The sequence below is a fragment of the Lycium ferocissimum genome, chromosome 3 (assembly GCF_029784015.1).
Source record: "Lycium ferocissimum isolate CSIRO_LF1 chromosome 3, AGI_CSIRO_Lferr_CH_V1, whole genome shotgun sequence".
Classification (NCBI taxonomy): domain Eukaryota; kingdom Viridiplantae; phylum Streptophyta; class Magnoliopsida; order Solanales; family Solanaceae; genus Lycium; species Lycium ferocissimum.
The window spans coordinates 33,692,107-33,706,428 of NC_081344.1; the positions used below are offsets into that span (position 1 = coordinate 33,692,107).

Here is a 14,322-nt window from a genome sequence, read left to right on the forward strand (position 1 = left end):
TGAGAATTTAACAATAAATAAAACCAAGCCATTAATTGTGAAAACAGGTTCTGATGTCACTTTGCTTGAAGGAATTTACACGAATATGTAGGAGAAAGGCTAGATAAAGAATATACGTAAAGGCACAATGTTCTGCTCTTGCGGCTTGCCCAGATGGTCCAAACACATGACTATTTATAAGTACAGCGTACACCCCAATACCTTGAACTCAACCTGTCCTAACTCTTTAAATGTAATAGTCCCATCTGTTTCAATTTGTTTGGCATATTTTCCTTTTTAATCTATTTAAAAAAATGTCTCTTTCATTGTTTTGACAACTCTTTAGTTTTAATTTTTCACGTGTTATGTCTTAAGATTAAAAGACATTTTAATACATTTTGCATATATCTAATTTAAGATCACTAGATTCAAAAATCTATTTAAAAAAATGTCTCTTTCATTGTTTTGGCAACTCTTTAGTTTCAACTTTTCACATGTTATGTCTTAAGATTGAAAGACATTTTAGTACATTTTGCATATATCTAATTTAAGATCACTAGATTCAAAAATCTTCTTTAATTTTTAAACTTCGTGTCAAGTCAAAATCAGACAAACAAACTGATATGAAGGGAGTAGTGATTATTTGTCATTGAAATACATAAAATATGATTGAGCCAACAATTCGGGCACTCTAATAATTCATGAATCAATAAACTACAGAAACGACAGCCCTGTTTCGAGATTTAAAAAATAAAGTAAGACATGTACAATCAATTAAAGAACATACCACGGCCCCGTTTAGAGTCACTAAATTTACTGAGCTTAATCTTAACCAAGATCTCTGTACGTGCCGTCGTAACATCCTGGTTACACTTCTTAGCATGCTGACTCAAAACCTCAACGGTTTCCATAAATCCATTCACATTCTTCTTAATCTCTTCCATTACATTTGTAACCTCATCTCTTTCCTTGATTGCGAAATCAGCACTATGCAATAGCCCCTTGATGGTTATCTGCAATTTCTCTGCCAAAACCCGAATTTGCTTCAACTCTTGAATCACAATAAGTCTATCAACATGCATTAAACTCAATAGCCCTCTCTCCCTCTCTAACACATACACATTCTCATACTTCTCCCACATTGAGTCAATCCATTTCTTCAGCGAGTCACCTTGACCTATGCTCAAACCTAATAACTCGCCGACAAGTGGCACTTGGAAAACTGCAGCAATAATTATGCAAATCATAGCAGAAACAATCACGGTGTAATAGATCATGTTCTTCAATTTGCTCACTTTACTCAACTTTTTATCAACTTCACTCTTTTTGGACTTCAATTTGCTCAACAAAGCATCTTGCTGCAAAAGAAGTATGTCAAATGAAGAAAAAACCTTAGCAGTAAAAGGGTCACCAGCATCCCTAAAGCACTTCAATTGTTCCAAAGTTTCCAAAAACAAGGAGCTGTAGCACAAGCTTCATTCTGGAACTTTTCCAGCGCCAGAAGAATTATTGATTGGCTGTTACGAGCACGATCGAGACAGTCTTCAAGGGAAGCACAAAATTTCATAATGTGAATGCTACTCTCAAGATAATCATCGACAAGATCCATAAGCTCTGTATCTTTCCAGATGTCTTTCTGGCTCGAACGAATAAATTTTGCAGCTTCTTGATTCATATCTAAGTAGCATAAAGTAACCTTACGTAAAGAATTGAGAGACAGGGACTTATAGTCTATGTCAGTGGCCATTGATTCAAGTGCTTTGGAAGTTCGACTTTGAATGGACCAATCAAACTGCTGGAGGTCTGGATCATCTTTGGATTTACAACATTGACTACCCATTTTTCTTCAAAGACAGAAAAGTATAATGGAAGTAGAATAATGAGCTTGTTGAAATGGAAATTTATGGGGAAAACCCAAGTCAACGAAGTGGGCTTATAGCTTGTTGAAGCTTCATTTAATCATTTTTGGGGTCGGCAATAGTGAAGCATAGATTCATACTAAGGGTTGTTTGGTTACAGGTCAGAGTTACGTGGGGTTTAGTTGTGCAGGATTTAGTTATTCATGTAGTATTAGTTATTTCATCTTCTATGATGTATAAAATAATACATAGATTATCACATAACTTATACATGTATTAGTTGTGCGGAAAAAGAAAAAAAACATTAACCAAACATTATATGAGTGGCAGAGCCAGGAATTTGACAAAGGGTGTGAAATTTTTCTTGTCACTTGTGCAAGGGTGTATAATTAAATATATACTCATAATAGCTAATATTTAACCGATGTACACCACATCATTTTCCAGCAAAGGGTGTGCACCGGACCACCCTTCGCCTAAGGTGCCTCCGCGCATTATTATCAGTAATGCATTGTTTTATGTGGAAAGAGAAAAAAAATATATCGTAGTATAACTTATGATGGATTATGTGTGGGATTATTTTTTCTCATTTTTACATTTAAAAAAATGTATAAAATTATAGAAGATTTAATACATGAATAACTCTTTTCTAACCAGAAACCAAACTACCACCAAGTATATTGCACTTTTACCACTATGGGTTCAAAAAGTTATGTATATTAGGAAACAAAGATGAGAAATTAAACCATTTGATCTAAAATACTGATGGAATACAAGCATAAACAATGAAAGTATTCCAGGATCAAACTTGTATGTAGTCTTTAGAGTAAAAATTAAAATTTTATATACGAAATCCCCTACTATATAAATAAAAAGACACATAAACAAATAAATGATCTAATAAATCTTTATTAAAATTAAATAAATAATCATTTCATAATAAATATTATTTGTAAGCATGCATTGATAAAATATATCTCAACAACCACAACCACTCTTTAAATTAATCCGTTTAGTGAGATGGCAAAAATATGGAAGTCAACATTTTATAAGGAATATGGTACTATATAACTCTCCACTCCTATTATTAATCTATATATTTCCTTTGGAGTAAAAATAATAAGGATTTGATGCGCAGAATTAGTCGTATGTGCTTTGAAAATATCGGATACATATGCTTAAAATTGGTTTATAAGATTAAAATATATATTCTCACCTTTTCTATTTTAAATTAAATTAAAATAAGTAGGTGATTTGTCAAGTTATCATGGAAAATTTTAACGTTTTCCAAAAGACAATACGGGTCTTTTATAAATACTTGTTTATGTCATGTTTAGGTTTTTGTTTGTTAGTAATCGGTGGTTCTGGCCATTTTTTCTAAAAGAGAAAAAGAAGACCACAAATCAACTCTAGGCCTTTTTTTATTATTATTATTATTATTATTATTATTATTATTATTATTATTATTATTATTATTTTGTTTAAATATTGTTTGCTAATAATGGTGGTTCTGGTCATTGATTTTCTTAAAGAAAAGATCACAAGTCAATCATAGACCTTTATGCTTTTTTCTTTTTTTCTCTTCTTTTGATTAAATATTATTCTATTGATATGTAACCCTGTACATTTTATTATTGGTTTGATCTGTAACGTGTACATTTTGTAATTCAGTTTGGATTGTAAGAAAATGTTATGTGGATTAGATGTTGAAAGTGTTATTTATTAAGCGTGTCTTGCATATTGCATAGTACACTACACTGTCCATCACAAAGGGTGTGTTTGGTACGGAGGAAAATACTTTTAATTTTTCATGTTTGGTTGATCAAAATGTTTTGGAAAACATTCTTTTTAGGAAAACAAATTTCCTAAAAATGAGAAAAATAACTTCCCTAATGGAAGGGAAAACAAGTTTCATAAGTGATATATTCCAAGTTCATTATCTGTTTCCCACCCGCCCAACGCCCCTACCGTTTGACCATCCCCACCCCGCCACACCCGAACCCCCACTCCTCACCCCATCCCACCCCCCTCGTGTTTTGCTAAAATACATATAAATGCTCTTGAAATAATATTTTTTATTTCTTACAAAACACTAGAAAATAAGTATGAAATTTATTTGTTTTGCAAGAAAACATTTTCTAGGAAAATATTTTCCATGGAAAACATATTCCTTCGTACCAAAACACACCCCAAATGTTGATTACATTTTGTTGAGGAAATTCAGGTCGAGGGATGCTTAAAACATGAAGAAGTTAAGACAATCTATTTCACAACGTATTGCAATTACTGTAGCAGCTAATGACGAACTTCCCAAAATTGCAAAATTTCATGTTCTATGTGACCATGACTTCTCTCTGTTGTATGAAGCATTGGAAGCAAAATTGTCATACCAGATATAGAGGCAATTTTCGTCCAATGCTAGTGATTGAGGCTAAAAATGGTTTTAGGATATAAGTCTGACAAATTATGGATCAGATGGATCCATAGTTACTATATCAAGAATCAACAGTTCTTCGTTGTACCACATCCAAAACAGGCCCCTTGGATGGTGAAGTAGATCATTGAAGCTAGAGTTATATTGGAGCAAAACCAGAATTTGGGAAATAAGAGCCAGTTACTATAAAGACAATCTATCTACATCTGCTTGGGGATAGAGATAGAATTCCTTGGAAGTGCTTCATGTTTGCTAATGGGTCATGGCCTAAGGCCAAATTTACTTTGTGGCTCCAAACGCAAAATAAACTAATGACAACAGATAGACTAACTTCCTGGGGTATTGATGTTGGCTAAAGCTGCAAATTTTGTCAAGGCTATTCTGAATCCAGAGATGATTTGTTTGTGCACTATCAATACACTCAGAGCTTATGGCAAGTACTGTTGGTATGGCTAAATAGATCTTGGTTCAATGCCAACTCGTGAGGACAGCAGAAAGACTGGACCATTGCAAATACAAAGGGTAAATCACAAGCTGCTCAGATATTGAAGCTAGTATATACAAAATTTGTGCATGCAGTCTGGATTGAAAGAAATCATAGAACATTTGACGATAGGTTGAAACAATGGTCAGCGTTAGCTAGGGAAATAGCATATGTGAGTAATGTAAGAGCCCCTTTGGGCATTAGATCCAAGCTGTAGCAGTTTTCTTTTGATGATGTAATAAGGTGCTGCCGATAGCTTTAGAGCTTGTTTCTTTCTTTAGATAGCTATATTATGCTGGTAAGATATGATTTTGTAATACTTCCCTTGGTGATTAATAAAAAAGATTAGTTACCCAAAAAAAAAGAAAAAAAAGAAAAAAGAAAAAAAAAAAAGACAATCCAACTTAATCGGTCTTAAACTCTTTTTGGTAATTGTCACACCCCCGCTGAGGGCATGACGGGCATCCGACTTCGTTAGCCGGGGCACCACCTGGCATACACACGCCATACTTTCCCTGTGGCTATTACGGAATATCATATGACATAAATATCATCTAAAAGAACACTTGCACGCAAAAAAGGCCTAACACAACACTAGACACATGCACATATACATATATATACACGCAAGCCGACAAGGCTGCCACTATCATCATCATATCATAAGGCCGGCAAGGCCGAACGTGACACCTATATACATAACACTGTCTATGAGCCTTTAAGAGTACATACGTAACATACAGGTCGGGACAGGGCCCCGCCGTACCCAAAAGGTGCATATATAACATAAGTAAAGAAAAATACCCAAGACAGGCAAGCCCGGAGCAAATGGAACTTGTTGACGATCCGCTGAGCTGGTACTTCCTACTGAGAAGGTCCCCCAATCTGTTTGTTAGGACCTGGAGCACGAAATACAGCATCCCGTGCAATGGGACGTCAGTACGGATAAAAGTACTGAGTATGTAAGGCAAGAAACAATAACGTAAGTAAGACACAGACAAAAAAGAATAAAAGTAACCTGAGCCATCTGAGGACGAGCAATATGCAATGCACGAGTATAAAAATCAGATGCAAGTATATACATATAGTAGTATCATCATCATGTCATCATCATATCATCATCATCCCATGTCCTGGGCATCCCGCGTCCGGAGTAACATCATAACATGCCCAACTATAGTGGTGTACACATCTATGTGCCTACCCGGCCGACTATAGCGCAGCGTGGTGTACTAAAATAATGAATATATATATATATATATATATATATATATATATATATATATATATATATATATATATATATATATTTTATGAGGAACTCATAAAATTACATCTGGGCCTTTCAGAGTGACGTAAGGTCGATAACCTCCGAAGAACATTATGGAAACTCGTATTGGCATCAAAGAACCTTTCCATGAGAGTAAGTAATCATAACAGAAATCAAATCAAGATATATTAAGGTAAAATGATCATGACCAGAGTATATGAACATAGCTAAGTCGTCACAAATGAAGTGCGGAGCATTAGAGTGGAGTATGTACATTATAGAACGTTCATTGACGTCTTATGTTGGATTCGTGACAAGGAATAGAAGGAAAATGAACACCTTACATACCTTATGATAGAACTCCCACTAATACTACTAGAGACGACCTTCTCTACATGGAACAACAATAGTACAAGCGTCAATGTAATGACCCATTTAGTCGTTACCGTAAATCCCAAAAGATTCGCAACTTTGACATCCTGGACTTGTTCGGTTCATTACGTATCCCCGGTGAACATCTAGCCTAACTGGACCCGTCGTGTGATTAATAATTAAAATGTTGAATTTCGAGCCTTGGACCCACTCAGACCGCCCCAGCGGTAGGCTGACCGCCATAGTGGTCACGCCCCAGCAACGTATTCCCAGCTAAAGAGAAGGTGGGAAAGATTTCATTAGACCGCGAAAGCGGTCTCGAGGCTGCTGAAGCTGTAGACCGATCGCTAAAGCGTTAGACGACCAGTGATTGACCTATTTAAAATCACATTTATTGACTTGACCTAATATTCATTTCCCCAAGTTACAACTGACAATTGAAGACATTTTCAGCTTCTTGAGACCTAAGTGTTGGGAAGGTAACCTCCTTAAATCCCTCATTTCTTCTTCCTTTAATTCCCTCTTTTCTTCTTACACCATTTATGATTATGCCAAAGCATTAAGTGAAGGTTCTTTCTCAAAATTCTTATGAAACCTTTGGGGAGTTGTAGTAATGGTTGACCTAGAATAATTAGTGACTCTAGGATAGCTTCATCATTGCAAGAATTAGTTTAATAACTAGTTCTAATTCTAAAATCCTTGCTATTCCTCAAATAGGTTAACTTGTTAATTGCTAATAGTTTCTTATGTGAATTAGTGAGGTAAGTTTGACTTAGGTAAACCTTGTTTTCCATAAAAGAGGTGAAATAGCAATAATCAAGAATGTAGATGATTATTTCAGAAATGACGATTTTACCTCTATGACCCCGATTTCCTCAATTGTTTGTTACTTGAATGTATTCGTCATTCTTAGACCTCTCGGATATACAATTTCCTTATGAAGATGGAAGATGAAAATCCAAGTGGATGTTCACGCACCTGTTCGGCCCTAAGGTAGGTTACGGCTTCCTTCTCTTGGTAGACTCCAGTTAGACTTTCTTATACGAGTGTTAGATGAAATGGAGAATGCATGTGTAGGATTGGGATGGATACTTAGATCGATAATGTATAAGAGGTAGTGATTATTATGTAACACTTCTATAGTGTGGGTTTATGATTATCCTATAGTGAGACTTCGATTATCGAGGCATATTTTTAGGCGATGCTGTCGAAGAATGCATGAAAACCTTTGGGTATGAAGTTAGGTTGGATATTGCCTTAGGTTGGGCCTTGTTGTGTGATTTGGGGCTAGTCACCCTGTTGTGTTGCGACTTATCTTATTCTATTTGTTGTTGGCTCATTGCCATGTGGGGGTAGTAGATATTGGTGACTAGTGATATATCTTGATGATGATATTGTAGCACCTCACTTGTTCCTGTTTTGAGACTAGGATTGTGATTCTATTGTGGCTTATTATGTAGCCTTTTTATTGATATTGTTGGTGTGCCCACGTGTGGTACTATTGAGATTGATTTGATTATTGACATTGAACTCATACATTGCACGCATTCTTATCCTTCATGATATATTGTTGATACATTAATGATATACAAAGAAACACTATTATGAGCTGGGCTCAGTTGGATGAGAGTGACGTGAGATGTCCGATGTTTATCCCGGAATCGAGGTATAAGTGCTGGTAGCGATTGCCGAGGTCTTTTCTAGAATCGTGAAGATTGGTACATGGACTTCGAGGGTCTCCCATGAGTAGTGCTACCGAGATGTGATGTTCCATCATCGAAGCACATGTGTATCGGAGCATATGCATTGCATCCATATTTAATATATTATTGGATTGCATCCACATTTAATACATTATTGCATTGCATTGTGCCTTAGCTTCTTGTTATAATCTTGTAATATTCTTGTGATATTCTGGGGATAGAGTTGAGGACTTGAGGTATACGGATTCGAATTGGATGTACAGAGACTTGGCACAGTTGGGTTTAGATACTATAACATAAGTGAGGACTTGTGGTGATATATTTGTGATGTACTAAATCAGATTAAGCCCTAGTTGAGATTAGTTGCTATAATCATTGGCTGCGATCTTGGATTGGGAAAGCGTGGTGCTAGGTGACCTTAATATGAAGGTGTATGATTTGCTAGGTTGGGTAAGTAATGAACACTAGAATGACGAGGGAACTTTCCTTTAAACACGGGCGAATTATGTAGTGATAGTTGACTGGTGATTCTTGAGCATTGTTTCCTATTATATGTTATATGAGCTATAAAGTGAGTGTTAATGTAGTAAGTAAATGAATCCCTAAGGATGAGTTAATGTAGATAAGAACCTTCTATTTGTTGAGGTGAGTGGTAGGTGATGTGTGCTATTGACTTAATTTTGCCTACTATGCTTATTTGTAGATTCTATTACCGTTATGCATTTCTAACTATTGTCGGCCTATGATGCCTACCAGTACTAGTGTTGTACTGATACTACTCTTGCTACATCCCTTTTGGGGTGTAGAGTTTTTCAGGATATTGATTTATTGGAGTTTTCCATAAGATGCACGGTGCCTATCTTGAAGGCCTCCATCATTCTCATTCTGAGATAGAGGTTGAGTCTTAGATTTATTGTTGTATTCAGTGTTCAAATCTTAGTCGCTTTTGTACTAGTCTAAACCAGGTCATCGGAAAATGAGTCAGTGTATTTATTAAATTGTTGTAAACACTTCTGCTATTTTGTTTAAATATATTGGTTTGACTTCCGATTTTTTTATTATAATATATCTTGAAGTATAATGAATCTCGTTCCTTACTTGCAAATGTTTTGTTTTGTGTTGAGGGTTCGCCTACCGAGGTGGATATGGTAGTGCCCGCGCGATCCTAAAATAGGTCGTGACAAGTTGGTATCAGAGCCTAGGTTACCGGTCACACAAGTACAAGAGCAATGTCTAGTAGAGCCTCATGGAGTGGTACGTAGATGTTCGTGCCCATCCACGCGAGGCTATAGGACATTTAGGAAATTTCGCTTTTTTCTTTCTAATCGTGCTACTTCGGTAAAATTGGTATCTCAGTGTGTCCAATTGGTATTTAGGTGATTCCAATTGGTATCTTAACGTTTTAGATATGTGGTGCGTTTGGACTGACCCTAACTTGATAAGTTCTCGATGCAGTTCCTAGAAGGATTCAAGAGAGTGGGCATTGGAGATGTGTCACTGCTAATGGTGCCGTGGTGCCGCTGAACCGGCAGGCATATCGCGCAAGCGGTTCCGCTTCCGTGAATGAAGGACTGGCGGGCCGTTTCTTCTAATTGTCCCGAGCCGCTCCCAAGTTATCCCATCCGCCTCAGCGCTAACGCTATAGCGGAGGCTAGTCCGCTGAAGCGAACCCGTCAATTTCTCGTCGACCGCTTCTGCGCAGAAGTTGTTATTGAAGCATGACCGCTGCAACGATGACTCTGCCGCGGAAGCGGTATATCTGAAGCCTCAAACCTGTAGCCTTTCTACTTAATATCCAACCTGTGCAATTCCAATCAAACTCAAACAACACAGCTATTTCACAAAAACCAGTCACATAAAACAAAGTCCAACAAGGGCGAAAAACCATCCAAAACTTATTACAAACCAAATTATCCAAAAAAAAAAAAAAAGGAAACTATTCAAACCATGGAACCAAATGAAACATTGTTTGAGATAAAAAGCCCTATAAGGGCAACCATAGTATCATCATGGGGGGGGGGGGGGCAAGATCCCTAAGTAGTCCTCCTACTCGTGGCCTCTACATCATTAGAGCTGCCGGCATCCTCCACTGATCTGCTCTTCCCACCATCTCCTTTGCCTTGCTCATGAACGAATACTGCTCAGAGTATTCATCATCCTACACGGGTATCGCCTCGCTGGGGTACGTCTTCTTCCACAGGCCCTTGACACCTCTCTAGGCTTTGAGATAGACTTTGTCATGAGACTTGTTCTTGACCCTCTCCTTCTCAAAGTCACTATGAAGCTGGATATAATTTGCGACCAGAGAAGTGTAAACGGCCTGGAAGGTAGAAAGTGACTCACCCATCCCCTTCTGCGCCTCCAAATAGCCCTACATCTCCTCTCTGGTGAAGTAACTCTCTCCAGCACTCGAAGAACCAACCTCCACCAAAGGCCTCAACATACCCTGAAACATTTCCATCATCTTGTCAAAACGAGTATCAATGCGCTCGAACGGGCCCTGAACATGGGCAGCTCCACCTCCACCCTCACTCACACTAGTACTAGCTCTCTCACCAATCTTCCTCTTCTTTGTCTAGATGGACATACCATGAACAACCACCTGTAGTGGGTGAAAATCAGCATCAGAATCAACCATGTTATCCTCAGCCCTCTTGTAGACTCCAGCCCTCTTACACAACAAAGTGATCAATGACGGGAACATCAAACTCGATGCCCCATGCCTCATGAAATCCTTTTATTCTTCAATCATCTATGGATCCACATTCACAGGCACGTTATCTAGGATGCAAGCAATCAGAAAGGCCTAAGGATAGGTCACAGAGGTGACATTCCTCAAGGGACGAACCCTGCGGGAAATGATGTTCAGCCACCTCTTTGCCTCTGCAGTAAACTTATCGCTCCCTATCCATCCCAGCCACTAACTTAGACACCAACCATTCTCCATTGTCAATAATATTTTTGGCCTTCAAAAGCTCCACCAGATTATTATCAACTTTATGCACCCGGTTTATCGTCCTAGCCCCCACTTTCACAGAGACCCCCCAAATCACAATTCTTGAGTCAGGAGAATCCCAATCGGCGGTAGGAAACATGGCGTAGAACTCCCTTACCTAATTCTCATTGCATCGCTCTGGATCCTTAACCAAACGCATCCACTTTATTGCTTGCAACCTTTCTAGAAACTCCAAGGCACGTCTTTCCACATTAGTCATGTCGAAACCCCTCTCCAATAGTAGGGGCATACACCTCTGCTCCAAGAAACGACGCTCACATTGAGGGCTGATGAAGATTTGATAGTTAGGCACTTGCTCCTCTTGTTGTTCTTGTTGCGCAGCTTCTTCATTTTCGGCCATTGTACTTGCAAGGAACAGTAGATTATGAGGATTCGTGTTACCAGATTTAAGAAATTAAAGGCTTGCATTCTATGACTCAAGATAATCTCAGCTGAATCACATATTAAAAAAAAATTCAAGTTGAACCACCGTAGCGGTATAGGAACAGCCAGTTGCTGGTACCGGCAGCACAGAGCCACTATAGCATGCAGGGATGACCACTCCCGCGGACCCTGCCATTTCTTCCTCGACCGCTCTTGCGACTCCATGTGGCACTAAAGCAGAGCCGCCCCAGCGGTCCCTTGACCGCTGAAGCGGGGTCGTCTACTCTAACAGACCTCGATTTTCCCAGAACCCAAAGGCCTCAAAAACTTATTTTTTTTATGTACAGATCGAGCAGATATCAAGCATGCATGAAGTTAACAACCTTTGGAAAACAATTTCTACCAACAACAAACCCAAATTCGATGAATGCCAACACCCTCTTTCAAGCAAAAATTCTTTATTATGTTCAAGTTTCCCAACCCAAATATTTGCACTAACTATGCAATATTTGATGTAAGGATTATTCTAACGCTAGACAAGTTGTGTGTTCCAATTTATCAACACCCATGAAGTTCATCAACCAAAATCCAAAAATCACAACTTTTGAGTTACAAATCCATTTATTGAAGCATGAAAACTCAAAATTCAGTTCCATTAGCCTATTATGAGTCGAGGATAGTGATTTCCTACCTTAAGATTGAATATCCGAGTGAGGTTGGTGTTGATTGCGAATGGCCCTTTAAAAGTCCTTTTTCCTTCCTTGGAGAGCAAATTGTAGTGGTGTGAAGTTGGGTTTAGGTGTAAAATGAAGTGTGGGGATGTTAAGGAGACTTTTATTGTGTTTAAGAGAGAGATGGGAAGTTGTGGAGTGGTAGGATACGAGAGGCAGTCGGGGTTGGGGGAGTGTATATGAGGAAGGGGGGAGTTTTTTTTATGAATTCACGACGACCGCTCCTGCGGTGCTACTACGGCTCTACTTCAGGCTGCTGAACGAGCCCCTGAGAAATTATTGTTCCCAGTAATTCGATTCATTTAATTGCGACCCGAGTTTAATGCCCTTACCAATGTATCCCTGATGGACCTACGATTATAAATCCATCCGAGTTATTACCCTTGCAATTTCCTCAAGAAAAATAGCAGTCGAGCCATCACAAATTGTATGCTGCTAGAATTAAATTCGAGCATGTTGACCTTTACTGATAAGTCTAGACGGGGGTGGTAATGTAAATTTTGGTGATTTGTTAAGTTGAGTGTTACTTCTTTCGCGCCTTTTGTTTACTTGAGCTTATTTTAATAAAGACTCCATATTATATAGCTGACACGGACTTTCGCGAAATAAAGTTGTTCCAAATCAATGCTACTAAGTTCATTTCACGTGCTTACTTTTCTGTGCACCTTGGTTGGCCCCTTGCCGTTCAATAACGAACGGTTGTTTAATTGGTATCTGATGTAACAACCTGTTTAATTGTTACCGTAAATCCCAAAAGAATTGCAACTTTGACATCCTGGACTTGTTCGGTTCGTTACGTATCCCCAGTGAACATCTAGCCTAACTGTACCCATCGCGTGATTAAGAATTAAAATATCAAATTTTGAGCCTTAAACCCACTTAGAGTGCCCTAGCGGTAGGCTGCAGTCATGCCCCAGTGACCCATTCCCTACTAAAGTGAAGGCGGGAAAGATTTCATCAGACCGCGGAAGCGGTCTCGAGGCCGCTGAAGCGGTAGACTGACCGCTGAAGCGTAGACGACCAGTAATTGACCTATTTAAAACCGCATTTATTGACTTGACCTAATATTCATTTCCCCAAGTTACAGCAGTCAATTAAAGACATTTTCAGCTTCTTGAGACCTAAGTGTTGGGAAGGTAACCTCCTTAAATCCCTCATTTCTTGTTCCTTTAATTCCCCTTTTTCTTCTTACACCATTTATGGTTATGGCAAAGCATTAAATGAAGGTTCTTTCTCAAAATTCTTTATGAGACCTTTGGGGAGTTCAAAAGTAATGGTTGACCTAGAATAATTAGTGATTCAAGGATGGCTTCATCATTGCCAAAATTAGTTTAACAACTAGTTCTAAGCCTAAAATCCTTGCTATTTTTCAAATGGGTTAACTTGTTAATTGCTAATAGTGTCTTATGTCAATTAGTGAGTTAAGTTTGACTTAGGTAAACCTTATTTTCCATAAAAGAGGTGAAATAGCAATAATCAAGAATCTAGAATGATTATTTCAGAAGTGACGATTTTACCACTATGGCACCAATTTCCTCAACTGTTGCTTACTTGAATGTCTTCGTTGTTCTTAGACCTCTCGAATCTACAATTTTCTTACGAAGATGGAAGATGAAAATCCAAATGGATGTTCGCTCACCTATTCATCCTTGAAGTAGGTTACAGCTTCCTTTTCTTGGTCGACTCCGATTAGACTTTCTTATACGAGTGTTAGATGAAATGGAGAATGCATATATAGGATTGGGATGGATACTTAGATCGATAATGTATAAGAGGTAGCCGTTAGTTTGTAACACTAGTATAGTGTAGGTTTATGATTGTCATATGGTGAGACTTTGATTATCGAGGCATATTTTTAGCCTATATTGTCGGAGAATGCATGAAAACCTTTGGGCATGAAGTTGGGTTGGATGTTGCCTTTGGTTGGGCCTTGTTGTGTAATTTGGGGCTAGCCACCTTGTGGTGTTGCGACTTATCTTGTTCTATTTGTTGTTGGCTTGTTGCCACGTGGGGATAGTAGATATTAGTGACTAGTGATATATCTTGATGATGATATTGTAGCACCTCACTTGTTACTGTTTTAAGACTAGGATTGTGATTCTATTGTGGCT

At 38.2% G+C, this 14,322-nt stretch overlaps 1 protein-coding gene across 1 annotated transcript; it reads right to left on the bottom strand.

The window, feature by feature from the left end:
- Positions 1 to 749: 749 nt before the first annotated feature.
- LOC132048845 (UPF0496 protein 1-like) lies at positions 750 to 10,829 on the bottom strand. Its single transcript, XM_059439531.1, has 4 exons — positions 10,691 to 10,829; positions 10,445 to 10,547; positions 1,478 to 1,823; positions 750 to 1,406 (listed from the first exon to the last, which is right to left on the bottom strand). Exons 1-4 carry the CDS (start codon positions 10,827 to 10,829, stop codon positions 750 to 752), a joined length of 1,245 nt encoding a protein of 414 aa, XP_059295514.1.
- Positions 10,830 to 14,322: the final 3,493 nt, after the last annotated feature.

What these genes read in the sequence shown, in the direction of transcription:
- LOC132048845 (XM_059439531.1), bottom strand. Translation starts at nt 10,829, where the DNA reads ATGAGGCATGGGGCATCGAGTTTGATGTTCCCGTCATTGATCACTTTG. An exon ending in GGAGGCGCAGAAGGGGATGG is followed by an intron (nt 1,824 to 10,444) that starts GTGAGTCACTTT and finishes CTGTCTTTGAAG; the next exon opens with AAAAATGGGTAGTCAATGTT. An exon ending in GCCAATCAATAATTCTTCTG is followed by an intron (nt 1,407 to 1,477) that starts GCGCTGGAAAAG and finishes GAACAATTGAAG; the next exon opens with TGCTTTAGGGATGCTGGTGA.